Genomic DNA, 15050 nt, shown 5'->3' on the forward strand with positions numbered 1-15050 from the left:
GTTTATTATTTCTAAATTTCTCTGTTATATTTTCATCATCTTTATGAAAGCTGATAAAAATCATACTGAACATATTTCCTTTTAAAGTATAAATTCAGTATTTATTTATAAATATACCCTGGAAAAGTCTTTGTGGGTTTAGAGCACAGTGTTAACAATTTTTCTTGTCTTTGGGTATTGATATTTTTAGTTACTATCTATTTTGAAGTTCTCTAGTTTGTCTCTTCTCTTTCTCATACACATACACTTACCATGGAAGCATTTTCTCTTCTATTAACAAACTCACTAGTTTCACTATTTAAACAATAAACAGAATAGATAAAGTTTGAGAGGATTTTACAGAAGCAAATCACGATTTATGTTTTTCAGGGGGAATGGATGTTAAGTTTTCTATATTTCAAAGTTTTTTGGATGCATCGGCTTCTGGCTGGTGTTTCTTTACTTTGGAAGATTCAGTATATGGTATAATGTTAAGAAAATTGTCTTCTACTGTTTACCGATGGCAAGGGATTTTTGTTCCACTTGAGGTAAACATCACTTATTTTATGGTACACAAACTATAATGTACATATAGATTTTGGATGCCCTGTGAATTACTGTTATTCCTTGTTTCCTAGGATTTACATATAGAAAATCCTAAAACTTGTGAGGCCTTTAATATGGGTCTTTCCCCCTACATTGTGATTACTCATGAAGAAAGAAATGAAGAAAAGCCTTCTGTTAACAGTGTGTATACATTCACATCTGGATTCAAATTATTCCTGGTAAAAAAAACACTTCACTTTTTTTTGTAGATTACTTTATTTAAAAGAAAAATCAGATTCTTGAGATTGAGCTAAATAGAAGATAGTATATGTTCTATGTTAATGTGATAAGGGGTTTTTGGCAAATTGATACACATTTTAGCAAGGTGTCTTAATCCAGGGATATTTTGGTCTTTCTTGAAATGACATCTGGATATGCATACCTGGGGATCAGAATGATTTTTCAAGTTTTGAACTTCAAATATTTACTCAGACTATTAACTGTAATTCAGAGCTTTTCTTAGTTAAATTTTCCTTTAAATTTTTTATTCTCACTGTTCTGTCTTCCTTGCAGGTACAAACAATCACTATTTCAGAAAGTTCTCAAGTAAGATATTTTACTTCAGACAGTCAAGATTATGTAATTGTTGCAAGTCAAAGGGATTATTCTGAATTAACTCAGGTTTGATTCTTTTAAAATGAATTTTTTTAATGCCATAATTGAAACACATCAAAGATGTAGTCTGTAGGTTTAGTATAAAAGAAAACCATAATTTGATTATGGTAACATAGTAAAAAGAATATAGGTATTGATTAGTCATAGCTAATTTTTAAATGATAGAGTTTTGAATATTATATTGTCTTCAAGAACCAGAGCAAGTATAATAATAAGCATGAACATTTAATTAGATTTTAATTGCATTGGAAAATTTGGAGAAAAATCACACAACTGGATAGATGGTATCACTAAAAATTCATGATTAACATTGCCAGATGGACACACAACGTCACTCCAGAAATCCCGTATTTCTCTAGTAAACTATATCACCGTGTCTTAATAATATTTATTTGATAATTTTCGTCATTCCCCAGATTCCCATACCTGCTTCTCATCTCTTCACTTTCAGCTCATGACTTTGTTGAAATGAAAGCTACCAGAAAGATTACTCATCTTCCCAACAGCAAATTCAGAAACTGTCTTGAAAACCAGTCTTATTCCTGCCTCCTGTTACAATGGCAGAAGTGTTGCTTCTATAAAAGACAGGCGCCTAACATAGGCTCCCCTCTTGCCTTCATAAGGGTCAGTTATTCCCTCTAGTGCCACCGTAACTAGCATCTCTCTCTCTCTGTAGGATTATTACAGTCAGCATAAATGCAGGATTTCCAAGCTTAAAAAGTGATTTCTCTTCTGATCTTATCCCCCTTTTCTTCCTGCTTCATTTCTTTTATCCCCTCTATATTGAGACCTTGAAAGAATTTTCTGCTTGCTTTGCAAACTCTTCATGGTCACCAGTGACAGCTGGGTTGCAAATACAGTGGGTGTTTTTTTCTGTCATTATTTTGCATTGCTTCCCATCTGCACTTGACAGTCACCTCATCCTCAAATTTAAACCATCTCTTCTCTTGATTTTTGAACTACCACACAGATTTTCATTCTTTCTTTCTGTGTCTCCTTCTCAGTCTCCAATGCCACTTCCTTCTCCCTTTTCTGAACTTAGATCTCTTGAAGTTTTTCAGGTTCAGTTTTGGTTCACATTTCTTTTTTCTTTCTCTTCACTCACTCTGAGTACTTTTATCAGTCCTATGGCTTTAAATATCAACTATAGGCTGTCTTCCAAATTTATCAGTAGCCTTTCCTGTGTACTCTAGATTTTGTGTCTAACTGCCTGTTGGCATGTACACATAAATATGTTCTAGGTATCTAAGATTTAACATATCTCAAATTAAACTGTAGATTTTCTCTATGAAACTTGTTTCAAGTGTTTGCTTTCATCTCGGGAAATAGTAACCTCATAAATGCAGTTGCTTGAGATAGAGTGCTGGGTTGTATCTTTTTTAAAAAATATTTATTTTTTTATGTTTGGCTGCGTTGGGTCTTTGTTGCTGCGCGCGGGCTTTCTCTAGTTGAGGTGAGCCGGGGCTGCTCTTTGTTGCGGTACACGGGCTTCTCATTGCAGTGGCTTCTCTTGTTGCGGAGCACAGGCTATGGGCGTGCAGGCTTCAGTAGTTGCAGCACGCGCACTCAGTAGTTGTGGCTCGTGGGCTCTAGGGCACAGGCTCAGTAGTTGCGGCGCACGGGCTTAGTTGCTCCACGGCATGTGGGATCTTCCCGGACTAGGGATCGAACCCATGTCCCCTGTATTGGCAGGAGGATTCTTAACCACTGTGCCACCAGGGAAGTCCATAACTTTCTTGATTTCTGCTGATTATTCATTCCCATCTAATTTATTATTAAGTGTTTTTGATTATATCTCCTGATACTATTTTGAGTACAGATGTTTCTTTCCATCTCTGCTTCTTCTTCCCTAATCTAGGTCCCCATCACTTCTCACCGTGCTAGTAGAATAGTCTCCTAGCTGGTCTCCAAAATTCTCTGATCTCCTCAGATCCATGTTTCAAGTAGCTGGAGTAGTCTTTTAAAAATATTAATTCATGTTGCTCCTCATTTTGAAATTATTCAATGATTTCCAATTATGTTTGGAATAACTTCTAAATTATTTAATATGGACTGTAAATAAGGTAACCATATGTCCTTATTTGCTCAGCACAGTGCTGGGTTGTGCCTGTTGTCCTACAATGATTAAGACTGTCTCTTTCACTCTCTAAAGCATCCCTGTGTTAAATTATATGGGCACCTTAACAAAAGGTACCTCTCCAGTATTATCTTCATTCCCCCAGTGCTGTCAACTGCATTCTAGCTGCACCAGTCTTCATTCAGGTTATGACAAACTTTTTCTGCATTAGAAACTTTGTCATGTCATTCTTTCTAATTTTATTTCTTAGGACATTCATAATTCTCTATCATACCTTCCTAATTGTTGAGTACTTGTCTCAGTTTAGTAGTCATACATTTATTTAATGATTGATGTATTTATTGTTTGCCTTTCCCTAGTAGTTAATAAGATCCATAAAGGAAGAAGTGATTCTGTCCCTTACTTCTTGCATAATGCTTGGCTTATATAAGATTCCCAGTTTTTACTGAATAAATATAATTCTTTGTGAAATTGACTGGATGGCGTAAGAAATCAGGTAGATTCAGGGTTTTCTTTCAGTTTAAAATACATGAACACTCACCTGAAACCTTGTATGCAGTGCCACCTTCAGGACTAAAAAGTTTAGATGTTTTTCTTTATATTCTATTGCTTGAGCAGTGGGTAATGATAATACAGCATTAGAAAGTTTCTTATCTCACTCTGAATTTTTCATATTTAAATAAATTTTCTCCTATTTTTGGCTTCCCCTTCTCTTGCTGTCACCCACCCCTGCCCAGATGCATATTTGAAATTGATTTATTTTCAAATAACTTCTCTTTCATTCTCTGTGTGTGTACTCAGGCACACACACATACACACACAGATAAAAAGAGGGAGAGAGCAATGAGAGAGGATCAGTTTTGATATTTTCTCATTTATGAAAGTATCTTCCTAACTAAGTTAAGGGGTCTAGGAGAGTAAACATGTGATATTGGCTAAATTCTCACAAGTGCTGAATTCCTAGTCATGAGTGTTTTGTGTCTGAACATTCCCTGCAGGTCTTCAGATGGAACGGAGGAAGCTTTGTGTTGCATCAGACACTCCGTGTCCGAGGTGTGCTGAGCATGGCCTCATTCACCAGAGGAGGTGCTATGTTCTTAGCCATTTCCCAGGCTAATGTCAGGTCAAACTCCCTTTTACTCAGGTGGTCTGGAAATGAGTTTATTAACTTTCAAGAAGTTCCCATCAGTGGAACAACACAAGTTGAAGCCTTGACTTCAGGCGATGATATTTACTTAATTTTTGCCAAAACTGTTTTTCCAGGTAAGACGATTTAGTGTTTGCAATGCATACATAGCTGTTATCGAAATTATCTTCCATTCATTTTATGTTCATATGAAAATGCTCTTGTAATAATTTTTTAGCTAATCCATAGTGTGTTTCTTGATGGATCTAAGTATTGATTGTCAGCTAACAGACGGATTTTGGGAAAAAAGAAAAACATTTTAAGTGTTATGTCCATAACCTGTGGGTGTTCTAAACCACTACTTTAAAGATATTAAAATAAAATTGGGGATGGGTGGGTAAAGTAGAAAGAATTATGAAGATTTTACACTCAAGGTACAAACGGGTAACTTTTTATATGGCTGTACTTGGGATGCCATGGATAATCTGCAGTGGTAATAAATAGTGCCAAGCAACATTCAATAAGACCATTTAAAAATGTTCTCTGAATACAAATATGCTTTTTTCTGCTTAGTAGGACTTTCATAGGTAAAATTTCAACATTCCTGAAAAATAAAACATTTGTTACTATTCTTTTTTTGATATCAGATCATGATTAATGGTTAAACCATGTATCAATATATACTTCATGTGGTAAATGCAAGAAGACTTTTAAAGTGTTTCCAACTAAATTGTATTTTTGTTTAATTGAATGAATTCTGAGAAATGTCCTAAATTTGTTTCTTTAATTAAGTTTAATATTTTTATTATAGTTTTATTGTGTAATTTTGTCATTTTTTTCTATAACTTTTGCCTTCAGATTTGCCTTTTATTCTGTTATTGTAGGAGATCAGAATTCAATTGAAATTTTCATCTGGGAGGGAGGACAGTCTTCTTTCAGATATTTTCAATCCCTGGAATTTGCTACTGTTAATAAGATCCACTTCTTCACACCAGCCTCAGGAATAGGTAAGGGCATTTAAAAAAATTTTTTTATTTATTTATTTTTGGTTGCGTTGGGTCTTTGTTGCTGTGCACGGGCTTTCTCTAGTTGCGGTGAGTGGGGGCTACTCTTCGTTGCGATGTGCAGGCTTCTCATTGCGGTGGCTTCTCTTGTTGTGGGGCACGGGTTCTAGGCGTGCGGGCTTTAGTAGTTGTGGCTCGTGGGCTCTAGAGCGCAGGCTCGGTAGTTGTGGCGCACGGGCTTAGTGGCTCCACGGCATGTGGGATCTTCCCGGATCAGGGCTCGACCCCGTGTTCCCTGCATTGGCAGGCAGATTCTTAACCTCTGCACCACCAGGGAAGCCCTCATACGTTTTAATTTTAAAAACAAAACCTTTTGTAAGAAGAGTTTTCATTGCTTTTTTGTTTTTGCAGATCTCTTAATGTCTGGTTTAATAGTTCGATTCTCATGTTTGCATCTGTAATTCAGCCTTTTTCAATAATAGTCATCTGGCCTCTGGAAGATCCCACTGTGCACTCATGAGAGAAGGAGAGTGAAGTAGACAAACAGCATCTTAGTATTATTAGGGAAACAGTTTTGACCTCACAGAACCTCTTGGAGGGTCTCAAGGACTCTTAAAGGTCCTTGGACTCACTCTGAGCATTACTGAGGTAGAGAAATCCTTGAAGGCATTTCAAAGGCAGGTGATGATCCAAGGCGTGTTTTTCAACTCCACCTAGCTTCAGTGTGTAGAACTGGGTGCAGTTTGCAGTGTGTAGATGCTGGGTGCAGTTTGCAGCTGTCTGGGCAAGAACAATGGAGAAGGCTTTGTGTGTGGTTAGAGGTGAGGGACTGAAATCAGGAGGACATTAGTAAGAGGACATGTTGATGCATGGGGGTAGTTCAATTCACAAAAGTTAAAAATCTACAGAGGGAGTGCTGTTGAGAAGAGTAGAGGATTTCGCACAAATACAGGAATCTATTCTTGGGTTTTTCTCTTAGGTGCCGCACTGCTGCTTTCTCTATCAGGTGTTATATACTTTAGTCACCTTCAGTCATCTCAACTGCTGACCAGGACTCAGAGGTTATTTACCTCATTTTTCATAGTAGATTGTTTATCTCATTGTACTTTGCTTCCATGTGTCCTACTCCCCCCTCCTTAGCCCTGCGTCCTCCCAGATGTTCATGCCACGTGCTCCTCTCGCTCTGGACTCTTACATCATTTTCCAGCCTCCACCCCAGGTTTACTCTGCTGACAGTCCTGTGTCTGTCTCTGCTCTGCTCTGCTCATCCTCTTCTTAAATAACTTCCCTTTACATTGTCAGCCTCTGACAGGCCATATAAACCTGTGATGTTACCCTGTGATTTCCAACTCTGTGACTTTCTTATCATTCACTCAACAATTGATTTACTGGATAAATTATGATCCTTCATCATGTATTTGTTTAGCTTTTGTTTACTTGTCCTTTAATTTTTGTGCCTTTATCATTTTTGCTTTCCTTATACCTCAGGTTTTCAAGTGGACTAACTATATCTACTTGAGTCACTTATTATGATTCAAAATAGTTGCTTAATGAATGTTTTTAAGGATGAAGAGTGCTGCCTGAATGGGCCATTAATTGAAGTCATAGAATTCTCTTTAAAGGCTTAAAAAAATAGAATAGGCACTCTTTCTAAAAGAATTTGTGAAAAATTCTGCCAAAGGCTTGTTCCCTTTATTTCTTTTGTTTCTGTGACTTGAGGATGTAGAAATATGAAAAGATTGTAGGTAATTATTTAGAATGGCTTATTATAGATCCCCTGAAAGCTGAAATTATGCATTAAATAATATTCAAGGACTTTCTTATTTTGAATGTGTCAAATATTTTATTAAATGTATTAGATTAGAGCCATGACTGTGAGGCTTACATATTTATTCTGGTTAATGGCTTGACAGAGATTATTGGGTAGTGACTGAATTCTTTAAATGGCAGAGGAAGAATGAATATGACAGAGACTGCAAAGACATATAAACCTAGCTTCCCCTTCTCCCTTTTCTCCTTCATTATTTAATAGATATTTCTTAGTGCCAGTTATGTGCCCAGCACAGTGGTAGACCCCAAGGAAAAAAGGGTAAGCAAAATCAGGTATAGCCCTTGCCCTGAAGAAGTTTAACATCTAATAGGGAAGAAGGCCATTATATATAATCACACAAGTAAGTTTTTAGGTACAAACAGATAACTACTATGAAAGAATAAAGTACTTGCATAACACGAAATGGAGGGGAGATGAATGACCTGGTCTGAGGGATGCCCAGAAAGCTTTCTTAAGGAAGAAACATTTAATTGTGGACTATAGGATGAGTAGGAGTTAATGAGGCAAAGACTTGAGCATGAGGCAGCCTCTAGGCACAAGGAGCAGCAGGGGTAAAGAGGTGAGAGTGTGGCAAGGGACCAGGAAGAGGCCAGTGTGGCAGTGAGGGGAGAGTGGTCCAGGGTATAACTGAAGATGTAATCAGATAGGCCAGATAGGGACTTAAAGGGCTATGGTCTTTATCCTGTAAATATTAGGGTGCCTTTTATGAGAACATAATGAGGAGATGGAAAATAGAAGGGTTCAGAGAGAGAAAGAGAGAGGGAGACAGACACAGAGACAGATATTGTGTGTGAGAGTTTATATGTGTGTGTGTGTGTGTGTGTGTGTTTTAAAAATGGAATGTAGGGCTTCCCTGGTGGCACAGTGGTTGAGAGTCTGCCTGCCAATGCAGGGGACACGGGTTCGTGCCCCGGTCCGGGAAGATCCCACATGCCGCGGAGAGGCTGGGCCTGTGAACCATGGCCGCTGAGCCTGCGCGTCTGGAGCCTGTGCTCCGCAACGGGAGAGGACACAACAGTGAGAGGTCCGCGTACCGCAAAGAAAAAAAAAAAAAAAGGAATGTTGACTGCCAATAGGAGAAAAGCTTAGAGGCTGGTAAGAGAAAATGTCTGTAGTCAAGCTGGAGGCTCTTAGCACAATTCAGACTGAAGATCTCGCATGCTGGAGCTTGGAAAGTGGTCGGTGATACAGGTGCAAAATCAGAGAAGTAGATTAATCCAGAAGCTGTCTCTCAAGTAAAATCCTGGGAGTTGATGATAGATTGCATATGGGGGTAGGTAAGAGTGAATATCAAGGATGAGCCCTAATTTCTGCAACTAATGGATGAGTGGTAGTCCCTTAACTATTATGGTGATCATGGGGAGGAAACCAGGCTTTTGGGGGCAGAGATAATGAGTTTTGTTGGGGTAATTTGAAATGCCTTTGAGTCTTGATATTTAGATACCAATAAGTGTTACTGGTTGGAGCTTAGAAGAGAAGCCTAGACCACAGCTACACATTTTATACGTACAGAGGGTCATTTTACTACAGACAGAGGTGAAATTGTCTAGAAAGAGACTGTGTAGTATGTATGAGAGAAGGGGGCCTTGAACCAAGTTTTGCTGAATTCCACTTTTTAAAGAGAATATATGATAAAGGAGTCAGGAAAGATGGAAATCTATAGCTAACACATGCTGAATGTTTATTATGTCCAAGGTCCTATTCTAGTCCTTTACTTTATCTCATTTAGTCCTCAAAGCTCTGTATGCTGCTGGAAAAATTCACCCCTCCCTCCCTAGTCCCTGAGCACTCTCAGTTTCCTCAAAACGATTACCTTTGGAAATCATGGCCTTTGGAGATTATTTGTATTCATTCATCACTCTCTTCATCCCTGTTTGATCATCCTAAGAAGACCAGGCCCCCTGGGGATAAAGAGACTGTCTTCCCCATGTGGTCTATGCATGCTGTAGACCATATGAGCCCTAACTTCCAGACCAGATGCTCAACTCGCACCTCCCCCAACTCCCCTTCCGTGATGCCCTGTGTATTGTATCTCAAACGTTTGTCAGAATCTTCCCTTCATCTCAGTGCTCTGGAGCTCAGCACTCTCCTGAGGACACCGCTTCTCATGCAGCCCTCTCTGGCTGCTCTGTCTCTTACTGGTTCCTTTTATATTCCCAGATCTCTAAATGTTAGGAATGCTTGCTCTTGCATTTTAGTCATGGAACTTTTCTTTGTCTGCACTCACTTTTTAAATAATATTATCCAGTTTCCTTCCTTTGAGATATTGTTTCTTTTCTTTTCTTTTTTTTTTTTTTAAATAGTTGTGCTGTATGGAAGAGAATTCTGTAATCAGTACTAGTTAAAAATCCTGTTCCCCAGAGTAGATAGAGATTTAGGGAGGTTTTTTTTTTCCCCTTATAAATTCCCTGTCTCATATTATCTTGAACAAATATGAATGTCTGTTTTCTGAGAAAGTACTCTCTGCATACATATATGTAGATTTGAGCCCTTACAGGTCCTGCTCTGAATGTCTGATTATCTATTTGCTGCCTTGTCATTCCGATCAGATTGCGAGGAATTGAATAGGGTATATCTCTAAGGGTTAAGATAAATAATCAGTGATGTTCAGAACACTTTAGTTTATGATTTTGGTTAGACTATAGCATCACTTAAACTTGAGAGATGTGATTCGTCTGAGGAATTTGCTCTTTACTGAATGTATATAACTTTATAAAACTTGGTGAAAAATGTTTGATCAGTTTTAAAATGAAAGTTTATTAATAACAATCTTTTTTGATCTTTATTATGTAATATTTACTAAACTGAAATAGTACTTAAATTAATTACCATAAGTAAACATTATCAATAGTTTTTGATATTTAAGAGTAAGGATATGGGATTTTCCATTTCAGCCTATTGGCTAAAATTTTAGAAGAGTCTCATGGTTTCTGGTTCTACATGTTATTTTAATGCCCAGTAAAACTTATTTGATATCTTCAGATTCCAATGTGTGTTTCCAAGTACTGGAATTTGTACGTTTCTCCATGATTTCCTACTTTTCTTCCCAGTTTTAAGTCTGAAGATTGCTTAATGGTATACACAGAGTAGTAAGCCCCCTTCCCCTCCTAATTTCTGCAGATATAAATATATGCATATATAAATATATGCTTTCCTACTAACATTTCAGAAAGCATTGGCAGAATATACTCTAAGATCATAAATTTGTTAATATCCTTTGGACACCTTTAAGAATTTATCAGGTGGAAATAAATAAAATGATGAATGCTGTCTCTAATTAATATTCACAAGTTAAATAGAATACAACAATAAACGTCCAATGTAGGGGAATAATTAAATATATTTAAAAAATCAACTGTAGATTAGTATCTGTATATTAAAATTATAAATCTGAATGCTGTATAGCAAAATATAAAGCTATATATATGTATAAAATGTATACTATAAATATAGCATTAAGCTTTTTAATTAAGATTTTTTGTATTTAGACTGTGTCGATTATGAATTCATATGAATGGTGACTGGAAAGGAAAATATAAAAATGAAACATTTAGTGGTGGGATTATGAGTCTTTTTCACTTTAAAAATATCCTACCATGCTATCCAATAAATAAATATTAAGGTGAATACAAAAGAGTTCAAAATTCATTTCGGTTTTATCATCCAGTGATTTTTTTTTTTTTATCAAGTGGATTGTGGGTACACTGTCAGGCTGACTTGTACCTTCCACAGTATTTAAAAATTATTATTTATATCTAGTTATTTCAGAAATTGAATCATATTTATTTACTGCAGCAATCAAAATGGAACTTTGAGAGGTGGGAGGGTTTTGCTTTGGGGAGCTGGTGAGGTGACATTCACTTTTCATTCTCGCTGCCTTTTCTTTCCTTCCTCTAGTCCACATACTTCTTGTTGGCCAAGCTGTGTCTGCTCTTTACTGCTGGAATTCAGAGCTGAATCAATTCTCTTTTATTCTGGAAGCACCATCTGCTCATGATGCAGCCTCTGTTACAGTAAAGTCCCTTAATTCAAGCAAGCATTTAATTGCTCTTGCGGGACCCATCCACTCACACACATATGAACTGGCCTATGTCTCGAGCCAGTCTGACTTCATTCCTAGGTAGGTTCAACATTTTATGCTGAATGTCTTTGTCTCACCATAATTTTATATGGTACCTAACTTCTGAGTCTTTATCTAGTGATGGAAGCATATACAAAATACAAGAACTATTAATAAGCCAGAAGTTCAGTTATTATCCATATTTCTAATATCTATTCTACCAAGTTAATTAGTGATATATGAACATTTTGGATTAAAATTTTACTTACGAAATGTGATTTCTGCAAACTTTTAATAGTAATCAGTATTATGAGAATTTTATGATTAATCTACCATTTATATGTCTTTAATTTGTTGTAGTTGACTTATTTTATATATACTTCTTATGCTAGTTCAGGTGAATTGATATTTGAACCTGGAGATAAAGAAGCTATAATAGCGGTAAATATCCTTGATGATACAGTTCCAGAGGAAGATGAATACTTCAGAGTTCAGCTTAAAAATCCCAAAGGAGGAGCAGAGATTGGTATTAATGGTTATGTAAAAATAACTATTCTGTCTAATGATGATGCCTATGGAGTGGTTGGATTTGCTCAGGTAAAGATTCCACACTTTGACGTCAAATGATTTATTCATTGTATTTATTTATTAGCTGCTATCAACACTCAGTGAGTGTCTTAAGCCTCTCTTCTCTTCCTTTCCCTGCTTCATTCCGAACTCTGCATTATAAGGTGAATTCTACTGATGATTGAAATTTACAGACTTGCACAATGGACCCTTGAGTCAACTTGTCTTAAACTTTTTTTTGGTACTGATTCCTTTCCTAAGATTGAATTTATAATGTTACCAGCTGGCCTTGGTCCAGGAGTTTGGCTCTGCTCTTATCCTTGTTTCCAGAGGGTAATGGTGAAGCAGATTCCAAATACAGACTACACACTGTGTCTTGTCACGCACATCACCTACAAATATATTACTGTCCTTTTACGCCTTTGTTACTTCTGTGTATTAAGAGAAAGAGAGAAAGATGTTTGTAACTGTATGTGCATTGTACACATGGAGATGCTTTCTCCTGAGGAAAGAGAGCTATCCAGTTATTCCAGTTTGACTTCCATACCCAGACTTCATATTCCTTTACCAGTGAGCAAAAGGACAAACCTTCATATTGCATCATTTAGTCCTATTTGCAAAATGTATCACGATTTCTTAGTTAGAGTTACAGCTGCAGGTATCTTGTGTTTTTCTCTGAAATATTCTGCAGATAAGGAAAACTGAACTGAAACTGACTTAAAACACCTAGGGCGTGTCCACAGAGAAGGTGGGCTTGGGGTTGACTGGATACTCTGCTGTGTCACTATGGCTCAGATTCTTTGCATCTGTGTATTTTGCCAGCAAAAAGCTAACCTTTCGCTTTGTTGTTTGAAAGCTGATGCTATCATTAGGGCTACTGCTTTCTTGTTCATGTCCATTTGCAGAGAGAGAGATGCTTTATGTGGCTCTCTGTGTAAGGGAGAAGTTTCCCAAAAGCCTCTTCTTATGTCTCATTGGCCGGAACTGGGTAACAGGCCCACTTACTGAGTCATTTATTCATTCATGTAGCAGGTATTTAATAAATACCTTCCATGTACCAGATGCTGTTTCAGATACTAGAGATATGTTAGAAAATAAAACAGTAAAAATCTCCATCCTCCTGGTCCTTAAATTCTAGAGTGGACAAGGGGAGACAGACAATAAGCAAAGACAAAAGAAACATCTGTACCATACCTGATGTTAATAAGTGCCATGGAGAAACAGACAGGGAAGGCAGATGGTGAGTGAGGGAGGAGGTGGAGGTTGTGTGCTGGGAAATCAAAAAAATCAGGGAGGGCTGCGCTGAGCAAGTGACATAGGGCAAAGGCCTGGAGGAGATGAGGGAGGGAGTTTTGTGCATATCTCAGGGGAGAACATTCAAGGCAGGGGCACCCATCAGCAAGGACAGAGGCCCGGACGTGAAGCCTTGCTCCTCTGGTGCAGCGAGAAGGCCACTGTGGCTGAAGCCAGTTACTAGGGGAGATGAAGGGCCAGGGCCCTGTGTCGGGGTCCCCACCAGCACCCACAGTTGTGATGACTTGCTAGGAGGACTCACAGGATCAACATTTAGTCTTTCTCATGTCTCTGATTTATTGGAGTGAAAGGTTACAAAGCACAATCAGCCAAGGGAAAAGGCTCATGGGTGAACTCCAGAGGGAACCAGGTGCCCTCTCTCCCAGTGGAGTCACACAGGACACACTTAAATTCCCCCCAGTGTCAAGTTGACTTGTGATAACGCATGTGAGTGTTGCTGACCAAGGAAGCTTATTAGAGACTCAGCGCTCAAGGTTTTAACTGGGGGCTGATCACATAGGCACCCTGTACCTGGCATAGAACAAAATTCCAGAGTCCCAGAAGGAAACGGACTGTTTAGTATCAACCACATTGTGTGTACAAACAGTTCAGGCACAAGAAGCTGGTTATCAGTTCTGTGGGTGGTGAGAACCCTCCCGATATTCCAGGTTCCCAGACATCAGCCAAGAAGGAACCCCATAGGCCTTTTGAAGTATAGCGGTCAGGCCTGCTACCTTAACTCTTTCCTGCACGGGCCCCTTAGTGTTTTCATGAATTTGGCCTCTGAGGGAAACTGGGAGCTTTTGGAGGATTGGGGTAAAAGAGAAATTTGATCCAACTAGCACTTTTTTTTTTTTTTTTTTTTTTTTTGTGGTTCGCGGGCCTCTCACTGCTGTGGCCTCTCCCGTTGCGGAGCACAGGCTCTGGACGCGCAGGCTCAGCGGCCATGGCTCACGGGCCCAGCCGCTCCGTGGCATGTGGGATCTTCCTGGATCGGGGCACGAACCCGTGTCCCCTGCATCGACAGGCGGACTCTCAACCACTGCGCCACCAGGGAAGCCCCCAACTTGCACTTTTAAAGGACATTCTCTTCATAGAATTGAGACTAGATTGTAAGTGGGCAAGGACAGAAATAGACTAGGAGGCTATTGCAGTAATTCAGCAGCAAATGATAGAGCTATGGGGAACAGGAATGTGCCTTTCACCAAGACACAACCACTGTAAGAGGAGCAGTTTGCGGGGGATAAGATTGGACTTACTAATACCCTGAGTCAATTCCTTGCAAGGATCGTAGGGTCACCCTGTTACCCGCTCTGTCCCATCTCTGGAGCCAAAGGCAGGTCAGCTTCCTCTGAGGCACCTCTGCCCAATAGAAATATAATATGAGCCCCTGGGTAATTCTGAGTTTTCTAGAAGCCCTATTAAAAAAGTAAAAAGAAACAGATGAAGTCAGTTTTCATGTTATATTTCATTTAACCCAATCTATTTGAAATATTATTGTTTCAACATGTAATCAATGTAAAATTACTTATGAAATATTTCACATCCTTTTTTTCCCGTATTTTGTCTTCGAATCCAGTATGCATTTTTACAGTGAAAGACTAGTCACATTTCAAGTGCTCAGTAGCCACATGTGGCCAGGAGCTGCTGTGTAGGACAGAGTAGCTCTAAGATGTGAGCTGCGCGGGTAGGGTTAGAAAGAAAGCAGACAACTTCTTTCCCCACCAGGTATTCACATGACTTGTTTCCTCACTTTGTTTCCTCTCTGCTGAAATGCCATCTTACAGAAAGGCCTTTTCTTGCTGAACATTGTGACTCCCACCATCATTCTTTATTACACCTTAATCTTCCTTATTGGCACTTACAATGGCCTGATTGGTCTATTGCCAGTT

General features: G+C 38.5%; 1 protein-coding gene across 14 annotated transcripts in view; it reads left to right on the forward strand.

Moving 5' to 3' along the window:
• The window catches only part of ADGRV1 (adhesion G protein-coupled receptor V1), a 565462-nt gene that overhangs the window by 161736 nt on the left and 388676 nt on the right, over positions 1–15050 (forward strand). For 13 of the 14 annotated variants that reach the window (XR_013827796.1, XR_013827797.1, XM_079918356.1 and 10 more), the window contains 7 exons: positions 370–527; positions 618–764; positions 1099–1206; positions 4276–4540; positions 5288–5410; positions 11136–11358; positions 11691–11895. Coding sequence is in view for 12 of the 14 variants with exons in the window: in XM_079918356.1 (XP_079774482.1) it covers positions 370–527; positions 618–764; positions 1099–1206; positions 4276–4540; positions 5288–5410; positions 11136–11358; positions 11691–11895 (1229 nt within the window). In the remaining 2 variants the exon portion in view is untranslated. The remainder of the gene's footprint in view (positions 1–369; positions 528–617; positions 765–1098; positions 1207–4275; positions 4541–5287; positions 5411–11135; positions 11359–11690; positions 11896–15050) is intronic. The other variant, XM_079918364.1, reaches the window with a different exon arrangement.

This window comes from Stenella coeruleoalba (assembly GCF_951394435.1).
Source record: "Stenella coeruleoalba genome assembly, chromosome: 3".
In the NCBI taxonomy this organism is placed as follows: domain Eukaryota; kingdom Metazoa; phylum Chordata; class Mammalia; order Artiodactyla; family Delphinidae; genus Stenella; species Stenella coeruleoalba.